This window comes from Loxodonta africana, chromosome 10 (genome assembly GCF_030014295.1).
Source record: "Loxodonta africana isolate mLoxAfr1 chromosome 10, mLoxAfr1.hap2, whole genome shotgun sequence".
Taxonomy (NCBI): Eukaryota; Metazoa; Chordata; class Mammalia; order Proboscidea; family Elephantidae; genus Loxodonta; species Loxodonta africana.
In genome coordinates this window covers 6,977,329-6,990,660 of record NC_087351.1, presented here as the reverse complement: position 1 = coordinate 6,990,660, position 13,332 = coordinate 6,977,329, and the positions used below count along the sequence as shown (strand labels likewise).

The following is a 13,332-nucleotide window of genomic DNA, read 5'->3' as shown; positions in this document are numbered from 1 at the left end:
TTAACATCATAGAGGTAGGATTTACAATACATAGGATTATCAGATCACCAAATGGAGGACAACCACACAATCATGGCCTAGCCAAGCTGACACACATTTTTGGCAGACACAATTCAATCCGCAACAGCTGCTGTGTAGATAGTGCTGCTGTGAATATGTGTGTGCTTGTACTGTTTGAGGACCTGTTTTCTGTTCTTTGGGTATATTCCTAGTAGAAGAATTGCAGTACCATCAAGGGTACGCTTTTGCAAGTCAGCTGGCTCAGCCTCCTCTTGAAAGAAATGTTTTAACAGAGTCTACTCCTGATTTCCCATGCAAACAGTGTCAAATGGTACACCAGATAGATGATTCAGAAGAGATAATCAAAACATCACTTCTGCTTAGTGCTGAAATGAAGGAAGGAGGGAGCACACAGAAGGAGGCCTTAGATCACCTACGAAGTGAATAATTAAGAATTAACTCTAACAAGAACCTGCAAAATCCCTGCGCAAGTGGTGACCGCACCACTCTGTGGCTCTGAAAAGCCCAGGCGGAAACCAAGAAGATTTTAGCCTTTGGAGTAGATGTTTTCTGACAGCCCCCATCCTTCTCATTTTTGAAGGAACTGCTGGACCTGAATTTTTCAAGCAAAACCTGGTTTTGTCTCCCAGGCCTGGGAATTTGCGGTTTCCTCGGCCACGGGTGGACTGTGTAGATTCTTCGTGCAGGTTATTGGAGTAGCTCCCGGTTTGCTCAGCCAGCTGACTGTTACAAAGAAGGGCTATATTTGTCCTCTTTTGTCCAGCTAAAGGACAGAAAGCATGGCAATCTGTGGCTAATCACAGGGCATGCTAGAGCCTGCCAGAAAAGGAAAAGAGAAAGAATTCCCTCCCCAGGGCAGTTCCTACAGTTGCCCCGAAAGCGTCTAGATGACTGCAGAAAGCAGATTACCCCACAGCTGGCGCCTATGATACCCCAGAAGGGTGGATAATAACAGGGGGCCTTGAGGACAAATTCGAGCACCTGCTCAGTGGCAGCCCCCACGTACCTATATCTTTAGGGGCCTCCCTTTCAAATTACATGTTTCAGTGGCCATATTTGCCTGAGAGTTTTTAGGTTCATTTGAAGATGAAGAGGGGGAGGTTAATAAAACAACTTTGAAATAATAGTAATAAGCCAAAAGAAGAAGGTCTTCATAGTAGGAAGCTTACAGGATTTGGAGTCAAGCAGACTTCTTTGCATTTGAACTCTCTTACTTGCTGGGTAGGGGCAATTGTGGGTCAATGGTAGAATTCTCAGCTTCCATGCAGGAGACCAGGGTTCAATTCCAAGCCAACACATCTCATGCAGATCCCCTACCCATCTGTCGGCAAAGGCTTGTGTGTTGCTATAATGCTGAACAGCTTTCAGCAAAACCGCTAGACTGAGACAGACTAGGAACAAAGGCCTCGTGGTCTACTTCCAAAAAACCAGTGAAAACCCTATGGATCATGACAGTTCAATCCCATTGTGTCTAGGGTCGCCATGAGTCAGGGACAACTTGACAGCAGCTAACAACACTTGCTGGGTGACATCAGACACGTTACTTAACCTTGCTGAGCCTAAGTTTCTTCATTAACAAAATGAGGATAATAACAGTAATTATCTCCAAGTTGTTTGGGAAGGCATAAAATGCAGCCTAGTCCCTGGTACCGAGTGTGTAGCCCGTAGTAACTGCTGAAACAGCTCCCAGGGTCCTCCAGGTGCTCACTTTGCGTGGCAGGCCACAGCCCGCTTCCAGAGCTGTGTAAATACAGTGCCTGTACAGGGACCTGTTTTGACCTTTAAGGAGCTGCAAAGCACCCTGCAGAAACTATCCTGTGTTCTCTTTCCAAAGATGGGAAGGTGGAAAAGGGGAAGGGTTATAATTTTCCATTTCACAGACAGGAAGGTTGAGGCCTAGAAAAAGTAGTTGACTCGCCTCATGTCACATCAAACCAGCAGCAGAGTTGGAATCGGTCACGACCTCCAGGGCAGTGCAGCCGTGCTCACCTTTCCAGAGCCAGTGGTAAGCAGCTCCTGCCTGAGCTTTAACACCGCCAGTCTAGTTTCTCAGATTTCCTACAGCTGTTGGTCTTGAGAGTCTTTGAAGCTTTAGAGAAATCACATGGGTGATCTGACCTTAAATTTTGTGCCACTGGTGAGAGATGAATTGCTAGGACCTGGAAAGGGGCCAGACAACTCTCCGTAGCTGGATAACGCTCGGTCTGGGGTGCTACTTTCCTGACAGGTTTAGTTAGTACGTACTTGATAAATCTAGAGTTTGTGTAGCCTCACTTCACAGACAGATAAGGCAACAGGCTCCGACGGCTGACATGCACAAGTCTTACCAGTGCGTTGTAGCACTGAAGCTAGTTTTCTACCCTCTTCCTAGTAACAACTCATTTTCCGAGGCTCTGTTCTTGGAAGGCAAAGGATGACGGAGTCTGACAGGAGTGCCACCTTGCCCGCCCAGTGTGGGCAGGAAGGCCGTGGGCACAGTCATGTGACTCATTTAAGTCTTGTTAGCACCGCATCCAAAGTGGGTTGGAAGTTCCTGGGTGGAACAAACGGTTTGCACTCGACTACTAACCGAAATGTTGGTGGTTCAAATGAACCCACTTAGCAGTGCCACGAAACAAAGACCTGGTGATCTGCTTCCGCGAAGACTACAGGCAAGGAAACCTAACGGAGCACTTCCAGTCTGTAACACACGGGGTCGCTGTGAGTCAGAATCGAGTCGGTGGCAAGGGGTGTGGTTTTTGGTTTAACGTGGGTTGAGGTCAGAAAGGAATTCAATGCATTCTATAGCAGTTAGGAGTTTTTCATCACCATTAGAACCCAGGAAAAATAAGAGGCAGCCAGAAGCAACATAAAAGTTTGGAGAGAGGGTCTAACCTGGACAGGAGACCTTGCACAGCTTGACTCTTGTTCCAAACCCCAGTGTTGTGAGACCTGTTTTAACACGTTCACCTCTGGCAGACACACGGACCCCTCGGCACTTATTTTTTTAGTTTTGGGCACCCCCCAGGCCCACTTTGCTGCTTATTAGAAGGAATCAGTGCTGGATATGTTTCTCTGTAATTTGTATTCAGAACCGGTAGAGTTTATCACAAGGCTGGTTTATTACAAGGTTTGGTTATCTTCTTTTAATTCTTGCTCTCTCGTTTTATATTTCAATTTAGCAGGCATTGCTGAGTACTTGGTATAAACCCACTGCACTTGTATAATTTTGTCATTTCCAGTCGTGAAACAGCTGACCCAGTAGGTTACGTCGGTAAATCAGTGGCTTACAGTGTGAAGATCTTATGTACAGTAATCTGTTTTTTGTTTGGTTTTGTTTTGTGCTGACAGTGAATAAAGATGACGTGCAATAGCCTCCCTTATCCTCACAAATAAAGACGCAGTGATTTCATGTATTCTAACTTAACACATTGCTGTTTTCTGAGCTACTTGTTACCTTGAGAGTATCATTGACTGAAATACATTACTTTTTCATGATCATTTATAAAATTCATATCATTTGTAGTATTTTATTGTACATATATAAACTATTTTTAATAGTGAAACAGTTTATAAGATTGTTCCTAGAAAACTTGTTGCTCAAGTTAAGGAAGTGTTTTTTTTGTTGTTGTTTTTTTCCCCTTATCAGAAGAATTAGAGAGATTAGAACAGGAGAGACTGGCCCTGGAAGCCACTATCAAGGATAATGAATGTGAAGAAGGAAGCGGAGGCCTCCGGGGCTTGTTTAAAAAAGCTGGCAAGCTGAACATCACTAAACCAGCTCCGAAGAAAAGTAAGTGCTTTTCAGTCTTTACAGGAAAGATTACAGGGTGAGCAACTCCTTGAGCATCTTTGGGATCATAAGCTAACTTACCACTGAGTTTACGTTAACGTGGTAGGATGTTTTGGAAAAGGATAGCGAGAATGGGGCACAGCAGGACAAACGTGTGCAATCTCACTGAAGTGTAAATATTGAAGTTGTGCTGGCGAACGTTTCGGTGTGTATATTTTCAAAACCACACACACACTGAAGTTAACACATACGATATTGGTAAAATTGAGTGCAGCAAGGGACCAGAAGGCATTTGTTTTGAGAAGATGGGATGGGTAGAAAGTAGAAGCCGTTGTCCTTAATCGGCATCATTGTTTTGACTTCACCATCTGACTGTTAAAACTTCATCATAAAATAAGAATTTTGGTTTGGAAGTCATACAGTGCTTAAGTAGACTGAGTGCCATAAAATAAGAAATTCCTTAGTTAAGAGCAAAAGAGGATAGAAATTTAAAAGCCAATATCCAAACTGCTCAATCCTCTCGCCACCAGACACTTTAGGGGCCCGAATGTAGACCGGCCCCGGTCCGGGGGCCCGAATGTAGACCGGCCCAGGTCCGGGGGCCCGAATGTAGACCGGCCCAGGTCCGGGGGCCCGAATGTAGACCGGCCCAGGTCCGGGGGCCCGAATGTAGACCGGCCCAGGTCCGGGGGCCCGAACGCCGGCCGGCCCAGGTCCGGGGGCCCGAATGTAGACCGGCACCGGTCCGGGGGCCCGAATGTAAACCGGCACCGGTCCGGGGGCCCGAATGTAGACCGGCACAGGCCCGGGGGCCCGAATGTAGACCGGCCCAGGTCCGGGGGCCCGAATGTAGACCGGCACCGGTCCGGGGGCCCGAATGTAGACCGGCCCAGGTCCGGGGGCCCGAATGTAGACCGGCCCCGGTCCGGGGGCCCGAATGTAGACCGGCCCCGGTCCGGGGGCCCGAATGTAGACCGGCCCCGGTCCGGGGGCCCGAATGTAGACCGGCCCCGGTCCGGGGGCCCGAATGTAGACCGGCCCCGGTGCGGGGGCCCGAATGTAGACCGGCCCAGGTCCGGGGGCCCGAATGTAGACCGGCACCGGTCCGGGGGCCCGAATGTAGACCGGCCCAGGTCCGGGGGCCCGAATGTAGACCGGCCCAGGTCCGGGGGCCCGAATGTAGACCGGCCCAGGTCCGGGGGCCCGAATGTAGACCGGCCCAGGTCCGGGGGCCCGAATGTAGACCGGCCCAGGTCCGGGGGCCCGAATGTAGACCGGCCCAGGTCCGGGGGCCCGAATGTAGACCGGCCCAGGTCCGGGGGCCCGAACGCCGGCCGGCCCAGGTCCGGGGGCCCGAATGTAGACCGGCACCGGTCCGGGGGCCCGAATGTAGACCGGCCCCGGTCCGGGGGCCCGAATGTAGACCGGCACCGGTCCGGGGGCCCGAATGTAGACCGGCCCAGGTCCGGGGGCCCGAATGTAGACCGGCCCAGGTCCGGGGGCCCGAACGCCGGCCGGCCCAGGTCCGGGGGCCCGAATGTAGACCGGCACCGGTCCGGGGGCCCGAATGTAGACCGGCCCCGGTCCGGGGGCCCGAATGTAGACCGGCCCCGGTCCGGGGGCCCGAATGTAGACCGGCCCAGGTCCGGGGGCCCGAATGTAGACCGGCCCCGGTCCGGGGGCCCGAATGTAGACCGGCCCAGGTCCGGGGGCCCGAATGTAGACCGGCACCGGTCCGGGGGCCCGAATGTAGACCGGCACCGGTCCGGGGGCCCGAATGTAGACCGGCCCCGGTCCGGGGGCCCGAATGTAGACCGGCCCCGGTCCGGGGGCCCGAATGTAGACCGGCCCCGGTCCGGGGGCCCGAACGCCGGCCGGCCCAGGTCCGGGGGCCCGAATGTAGACCGGCACCGGTCCGGGGGCCCGAATGTAGACCGGCACCGGTCCGGGGGCCCGAATGTAGACCGGCCCAGGTCCGGGGGCCCGAATGTAGACCGGCCCAGGTCCGGGGGCCCGAATGTAGACCGGCACCGGTCCGGGGGCCCGAATGTAGACCGGCCCCGGTCCGGGGGCCCGAATGTAGACCGGCCCCGGTCCGGGGGCCCGAATGTAGACCGGCACCGGTCCGGGGGCCCGAATGTAGACCGGCACCGGTCCGGGGGCCCGAATGTAGACCGGCCCCGGTCCGGGGGCCCGAATGTAGACCGGCCCCGGTCCGGGGGCCCGAATGTAGACCGGCCCCGGTCCGGGGGCCCGAATGTAGACCGGCCCCGGTGCGGGGGCCCGAATGTAGACCGGCCCAGGTCCGGGGGCCCGAATGTAGACCGGCACCGGTCCGGGGGCCCGAATGTAGACCGGCACCGGTCCGGGGGCCCGAATGTAGACCGGCCCAGGTCCGGGGGCCCGAATGTAGACCGGCCCAGGTCCGGGGGCCCGAATGTAGACCGGCACCGGTCCGGGGGCCCGAATGTAGACTGGCACCGGTCCGGGGGCCCGAATGTAGACCGGCACCGGTCCGGGGGCCCGAACGCCGGCCGGCCCAGGTCCGGGGGCCCGAATGTAGACCGGCCCCGGTCCGGGGGCCCGAATGTAGACCGGCCCAGGTCCGGGGGCCCGAATGTAGACCGGCCCAGGTCCGGGGGCCCGAATGTAGACCGGCCCAGGTCCGGGGGCCCGAATGTAGACCGGCCCCGGTCCGGGGGCCCGAATGTAGACCGGCCCCGGTCCGGGGGCCCGAACGCCGGCCGGCCCAGGTCCGGGGGCCCGAATGTAGACCGGCCCCGGTCCGGGGGCCCGAATGTAGACCGGCCCCGGTCCGGGGGCCCGAATGTAGACCGGCCCAGGTCCGGGGGCCCGAATGTAGACCGGCACCGGTCCGGGGGCCCGAATGTAGACCGGCCCCGGTCCGGGGGCCCGAATGTAGACCGGCCCCGGTCCGGGGGCCCGAATGTAGACCGGCACCGGTCCGGGGGCCCGAATGTAGACCGGCCCCGGTCCGGGGGCCCGAATGTAGACCGGCCCCGGTGCGGGGGCCCGAATGTAGACCGGCCCAGGTCCGGGGGCCCGAATGTAGACCGGCACCGGTCCGGGGGCCCGAATGTAGACCGGCCCAGGTCCGGGGGCCCGAATGTAGACCGGCACCGGTCCGGGGGCCCGAATGTAGACCGGCCCAGGTCCGGGGGCCCGAATGTAGACCGGCCCCGGTCCGGGGGCCCGAATGTAGACCGGCCCCGGTCCGGGGGCCCGAATGTAGACCGGCCCAGGTCCGGGGGCCCGAATGTAGACCGGCCCAGGTCCGGGGGCCCGAACGCCGGCCGGCCCAGGTCCGGGGGCCCGAATGTAGACCGGCACCGGTCCGGGGGCCCGAATGTAGACCGGCACCGGTCCGGGGGCCCGAATGTAGACCGGCCCCGGTCCGGGGGCCCGAATGTAGACCGGCCCAGGTCCGGGGGCCCGAACACCGGCCGGCCCAGGTCCGGGGGCCCGAATGTAGACCGGCACCGGTCCGGGGACCCGAATGTAAACCGGCACCGGTCCGGGGGCCCGAATGTAGACCGGCCCAGGTCCGGGGGCCCGAATGTAGACCGGCCCAGGTCCGGGGGCCCGAACGCCGGCCGGCCCAGGTCCGGGGGCCCGAATGTAGACCGGCCCCGGTCCGGGGGCCCGAATGTAGACCGGCCCCGGTCCGGGGGCCCGAATGTAGACCGGCCCAGGTCCGGGGGCCCGAATGTAGACCGGCCCAGGTCCGGGGGCCCGAATGTAGACCGGCCCAGGTCCGGGGGCCCGAATGTAGACCGGCCCAGGTCCGGGGGCCCGAATGTAGACCGGCACCGGTCCGGGGGCCCGAATGTAGACCGGCCCCGGTCCGGGGGCCCGAATGTAGACCGGCCCAGGTCCGGGGGCCCGAATGTAGACCGGCCCAGGTCCGGGGGCCCGAATGTAGACCGGCCCAGGTCCGGGGGCCCGAATGTAGACCGGCCCAGGTCCGGGGGCCCGAATGTAGACCGGCCCAGGTCCGGGGGCCCGAATGTAGACCGGCCCAGGTCCGGGGGCCCGAATGTAGACCGGCCCAGGTCCGGGGGCCCGAATGTAGACCGGCACCGGTCCGGGGGCCCGAATGTAGACCGGCACCGGTCCGGGGGCCCGAATGTAGACCGGCCCAGGTCCGGGGGCCCGAATGTAGACCGGCCCAGGTCCGGGGGCCCGAATGTAGACCGGCCCAGGTCCGGGGGCCCGAACGCCGGCCGGCCCAGGTCCGGGGGCCCGAATGTAGACCGGCCCAGGTCCGGGGGCCCGAACGCCGGCCGGCACGGGCAGACGAGAGATCTAGCTAGAAGCTCCGTTTCAGCAGAGCGCCCTTCGCATCCACCAGAATGCTGGCGCAGGACCTCGTGGCCGGTCTCGTAAATTTCAGCTGAGTGACACGTATCTCTGAACGTCTGGTATACATCCTCGCGACAAGGACCAAGGGATGGGAGAGCTTTACTTATGCATTTGTATAGTTTCATAAACGGTTGGTTCAGTCAAACATCTGATTCTTTGAAAATTGCTTTCTTTCCAGAAACACTGCATGTTTGATTTGAGTTTCTGAGGTGCACAGCGACCTCTGCTGGTAGAAGATGGGAATGCTAACATGCGTTTCTTTCATGCCCGAGTGTCGCTTACTTCCTGAAGTCATAGGGGGAAGATCACTTTCCTGTGAGGGTCTCCTGTCAGGATCCAAACTGGTCTAGGTTGACAGAGGCCATGTAAAATGCTCAGCACTCTGAAAAGGCTAGGTCCTACATTGTAAGAGCTTTGGGTGTCCCCTTATTCCTCCCTACAGTAGCCCCAGGAGGAAATCTCACCTGTACTATAGTATTTTATATACACATTTACAGAAAATTGTGGGGCATTCCAACATTGCCCTCCTCTTTTACTAGAGGTACTTTCAGGTACCCGGAATATCCCATGGGCTGTGGGAGAGCCTCCTACTCACTGTTCACCTGGAAATGAAATGTTCTAGGAATCTAAAGTTGGAGGTACATTACGATGATCACGCTGTGAAAATTAAAATAAGGTTGTTCAGGATGCTAATACTGTTGTCTTTTCTTTACAAGGATTTGTTTTCTTCCTGAGAAGAGTTAACTGTCCATTGCATCTGCCCTATTCAGTGGTACAGTCTGAAAACGCTATGGGAAGCTCAGAAGGCAGAGCTCAGCTCTGTTCTCTACCTGGTGGGAGAGGGCATTCAAGTCCTTTTCTCTGAAAGCAGGACTTGTTATTTATTCTAGAAGCCTGTTTCTGCATCACAGTACTTGCTTTGGCAAATATGCTCTTCTCTGAGCATCAGTGTGTTCAGAAAGCGATACAGATGCTCAATGTTCAGAGTCTGCAGTTGTAAACACAGCTCTAAAGTAGGATTGGTCACTGCTCTGGGTTTTCACTGGTTGACAACTCTTTTGAGTTCTCGATCAGGACCAACTCTGATTCCAGGCACTCCTAAAAAGTCCTCTGCGGATCTGATTTGCACGTAAGTGAGGGCAGAGTCCAGTCTATTTTGTAAATAACTTTGCTTTCTCCCTCAGTGGTCCTAGGGCTATAGAAACAATATAATTGCTCCAGAACTGACTGACACAAAACAGGGAAACAGAGAAAGACAGAACAAACTGTTTTTTAGAACTCCTAGATCAGAGAGGACACTCTGAAGAGGCTGTCAGCTCTCCTGTAACCTCTAAGCTGAACTGTCTCTTTGAAAGGAGCAATGAAGTCGCAACTTTCAAAGAGGTGGAAATGAGAAACAATGTGTAGTGTGGCAAAGAAACACCTACTGGCAGGTAGGAACAGAGGTTTGCGCAGACATGGTCTTAGTCCCATGGTACACTCTCATTGCATGTATGTTACAGTGGAATTGCTTTAAAGAAATTTTTTTGTTAGTATTTTATATGCACCCTTAATTATAACTCAAGTAAGAGGTATTTTGTCTTTCCATATTTCCTGGCTTTTTTCCATCTCATTTGCAGAGATTCAAAGAGGTCAAGTGGCTTTACCTTAGCTTCACAAGATTCCTGGAAAAGAAAACAGAGGAGGAAGGCAGGCTGACCATGGAGCCAAAAGGTCGTGGAGAGCCAAGACGTTCATGGTCCTTGCCAACCCTTATAATGCAGACATTCATGGAATTCACACCAAAATTATACTCAAATGAGTGAATTCTCTAATGAAGGAATACTTCTGATCCCATTGCTTACCTCTAGAGGCAGTCACCGCATGCTCTACTTTCACGTAAACCTGAAAGTATTATTAAATCCATTTATATATGAAATTTGGAAAAACTGGGACAGTATCAGATAATTTGGCATTGTTACACACCTGAATAATAATTCCAACTGTGGGACCGATTACTAAGTATCTGAAAATAATCTACAGCTTTATAATGAAAACTGTGGTCATAAAGCCAGTCTCAGATGTTTATTAAGCCATTGAAGGTGATCTAAATTATTGTGGGATTCGAACTTTATCTCTCCTTTTCAGATAATAAAAAAAAAAAATTTTTTTTTGAATAGAGGTCATAATTTGTCTATAGGTATGAAAACCACTTATAAATTCCTGACCCTTCCTCTGTTGTCGTCAATGGATTTCTGGGAAAGTGGTTTTGTTTCTGCCCTCGAGAGACAAAGAGATGCATCACCTTCTCTTTCATTTCAGGCGGCAGCATTAACACCATTCAGTCGGTGCATGTCGGGGAGTTCAACCAGAAGCTGGTAGAAGCCAGCACCCAATTTAAAAAGAAGCAAGGAAAAGGCACAATTGATGTTTGGTGGTTATTTGATGACGGAGGTAAAAAAAAATTCCAGAATATACACTAGGGAGCAGATTTTCTATGCTAATAAATTAAACAAACTGCATGGGAAGGTATCTGAAAATTCTACCAGGTAAAGAATCACATTTCTGTATTCTGCAAAGATTCTAAATTTTTTAGGAACGACGAGTGTGGGCATGCATTAAGATGTAGGACTATCATATCCTTTCAGTTAGACAGACTCGTCCTTTCTGTCATCATTTACTTTTTATTCCAGGGTTGACACTCCTTATCCCCTATATCTTGACCATCAGAAAAAAATGGAAAGACTGTAAATTAAGAATCTATGTTGGAGGGAAGGTCAACCGCATCGAAGAAGAAAAAATTGCGTAAGCAGTTTATCACTATGTTAGATGGTTTAAGATGCTTGTTATGGTAATGGTCCTTTTTAACATTTTTTCAAGTAACTCTGAAGCACAACAGATTTAAAGACAAAGCCACCATAATAGATCTTCTGTTTACTTAGTTTTCTGGTCAATAAATTATCTGTGTAATTTTTCTGATGATTGTATTCAACTTCTCTTATTCCCTGCACAAATGCTTTCAAAAGAAATTTTGCATGAATCCTCATCTCCTGTCTTGAACGAGGGTATCATTGTTTTGTATAATGTTTATTTTGTTCTGACTAGTAAGTATATCCAAGAAAGGAAGAGCCTGAAGGAATTTGTTCCCAATAGTTTTCTTCCGGGAGATCCAAACTTGTTAACTCGAGGCAGCCACTCTACACAGCACACTTAAAGGGAGCTAAACTGAGAGGCTGAGAGACTAATCTTGGGTCCTTCTCCCAACCCCACCACCACCTAGCTCCAAAAACCAAAACTAAACCCACTGCTGTTGAATGGATTCAGACTCATAGTGACCCTATAGGACAGAGTAGAACTGCCCTGTAGGGTTTCCAAAGAGCAGCCAGTGGATTTGAACTGCTAACTTCTTGGTTAGCAGCCGAGCGCTTAACCACTATGCCACCAGGTGCTCCAGGACTTTATAAGAGTCACTAAACATACCTGAGTCTCCAGGTTCTCATTTGTACTTTGAAAAAATTAAAATGGATGACTATAGAGATCCCTTTTAATTAAAAAAAAAAAAAAAAAATCCCATGGTGTAAGTCTTCCTCTTTCTCGTTAAATTTAGCCATGGAGAGCTGATGTGTAGTTGTGGGAATACCAAGTGCCCCGTGCTTGTGGTACATTCAGAGATCTCTGGTGGAAATCTGCAGGATGACTTTCAGCACCTCTGGGTCCCGCAGGGCACGTTTAAACCTGAGCCCTTCTCCATATGTCACAAAACAACGACTGGCTGTCATTGAGCAATTTCTCCTCCCTCTTAGGAGGATGTGAGTGCGTTGATCATTCTGTGGCTATGGGGATGTATCTATATATAAATGGGGATGTATCTATACATATATATTCATATTATATTTTTATTTGTGTTCTCTTGAAGTAATATAATATTCACATATATTAATATTATATATGTTCAAGTTCTCCTAAAGAAAGGTATATTAAAATGAAAATGAGCATGATGGCTACAATAATTCATATTTTCTTAAAACCTCCAGGATTGTGTAGAGACAACTGATAAAATTGAAAATGGTTTGTGGATTAGATAATTGTATGCCATCAATGTTAAACTTTCTGATTTAAAAAAAAAAAAAAGTTCTCTGGTTGTATAAGCGAACGTCCCTGTTCTTTGGAAATACTCACTGAAACATTTAGAGGCAAAAGGGCGTGCTATCTACAACATCCTCTAAAAAGGCAGCTAGAGAGGCAGAGAGAGAGACGCAGGGAGAGTGATAAATGGGGCACATAGCAACAATTGCGAAGTCAGAGTTCTTGGTGGTATTCCTGCAATTTTTTTGCAACTTTGAAATTATATAAAAATTATTCATTTTCTGGAAAAAACCTCCAATATACAACCACATATAATTACATAATTATTCGTTTGCCAGTAGTTTCTCAGTAATGCTATAAAAATGATCAACAATAGTCAAGAACTGCTAAAATTTGCTCTTTCTTTCAAATGAGACAAAAATATGGACAGCTTTGAATTAGTCTCCTTGAAATGTGAATGCGTAGCTGGTTTGCTACTTCTCGTGTCTGCACCTACATGAGTTTCATTTGTCTTCCTTGGAATAGCTTGGTCCACATTTAATGTGTCCATCAAGCACTGTCATGAAAATCAAACACTACTCAGTTAGCTTGTCTGAAAGCTAAGTCAAAATTAGACCTGATTGCCTTTGATATCTTAACTCAAACACCCAAATTCTTTGACTGAAAATAGTTAAATATGCAATGATGAAGTGCTTCTCTCTTATATTTTCAGAATGGCTTCTCTTCTGAGCAAATTTAGAATAAAATTTGCAGAAATCCATATCATTGGTGACATCAACGTTAAGCCGAACAAAGAGAGGTATGAAACATTTAACAAGAGCCTGTGTTCAACCATGGGACTCTCTCATTCTCATCTGTGCTGATTATCAAAGAATAAAAATGTGACGTGTTTGCTCCAGTGACTTCCTGGAAGAATATTATAAAAGGGGCTTTAAATAAACAGGACACAGAGCCACGGAGTGCATTCCAATGGGAAGAAAGAGTTTACAGTGAAACTGTGAAAACACAGGGTACTGAGCATTTCAGAGTTTCCCTGCGTGCTCTTTGTTTCTGTGGTGGCAAGGGTCGTGGGAATCCCAAGGTCGCACTGC

At 51.2% G+C, this 13,332-nt stretch overlaps 1 protein-coding gene across 3 annotated transcripts in view; it reads left to right on the top strand.

Annotated features, from left to right (window-relative positions):
• Positions 1-13,332, top strand: part of SLC12A1 (solute carrier family 12 member 1) — a 112,411-nt gene that overhangs the window by 89,535 nt on the left and 9,544 nt on the right. For all 3 annotated transcript variants that reach the window (XM_003420148.3, XM_003420147.3, XM_064292006.1), the window contains exons 20-23: positions 3,650-3,793; positions 10,478-10,609; positions 10,849-10,960; positions 12,954-13,040. In XM_003420148.3, the coding sequence (XP_003420196.1) occupies positions 3,650-3,793; positions 10,478-10,609; positions 10,849-10,960; positions 12,954-13,040 (475 nt within the window). The remainder of the gene's footprint in view (positions 1-3,649; positions 3,794-10,477; positions 10,610-10,848; positions 10,961-12,953; positions 13,041-13,332) is intronic.